Here is a 446-nt window from a genome sequence, read left to right on the forward strand (position 1 = left end):
TTCTCAAGACAACCCTAAGATTTTTGCTTGCTTGGCCATTACTGGGGTGATTGAGTGGTTACATGCACAGTTTAGTCTTGTGCATTTTTTAGCCTCATTCACTTGAAATTCATATATGCTGCAGTGAAAATTGTCTAAAATGAAGAATTTATTATAGTCCTGTGCTTATAATTTTTCCTTGGAGTGGCTGATTGCAGAATGTATGGCACCCAGCACATATTGCAGTATGGAGGGCAAAGCATCTATTTTATATTGCAGAACGTGGTCATGAAGTTACCGTGAAAGCTGCTGATGACCCATCACTCCAGCTCTCCAGATTTGGGGAATATATCTATCAAAACCTGGTGATTCTTGCTCCAGGAGTAGAAGAATTTGGTGGGGCTCTCAGTGTTGAGGTAAACTAGGTGTTAGATTTAATACAGTAGAATATGACACTTGTAGTAAAA

At 39.2% G+C, this 446-nt stretch overlaps 1 protein-coding gene across 1 annotated transcript in view; it reads left to right on the top strand.

Annotated features, from left to right (window-relative positions):
* Positions 1-446, top strand: part of LOC119591760 (dolichyl-diphosphooligosaccharide--protein glycosyltransferase 48 kDa subunit-like) — a 9,267-nt gene that overhangs the window by 623 nt on the left and 8,198 nt on the right. Inside the window, exon 3 of the mRNA XM_037940506.1 lies at positions 259-395. Coding sequence (XP_037796434.1) covers positions 259-395 — 137 coding nt within the window. The remainder of the gene's footprint in view (positions 1-258; positions 396-446) is intronic.

This window comes from Penaeus monodon, chromosome 29 (genome assembly GCF_015228065.2).
Source record: "Penaeus monodon isolate SGIC_2016 chromosome 29, NSTDA_Pmon_1, whole genome shotgun sequence".
NCBI classification, from domain to species: Eukaryota; Metazoa; Arthropoda; class Malacostraca; order Decapoda; family Penaeidae; genus Penaeus; species Penaeus monodon.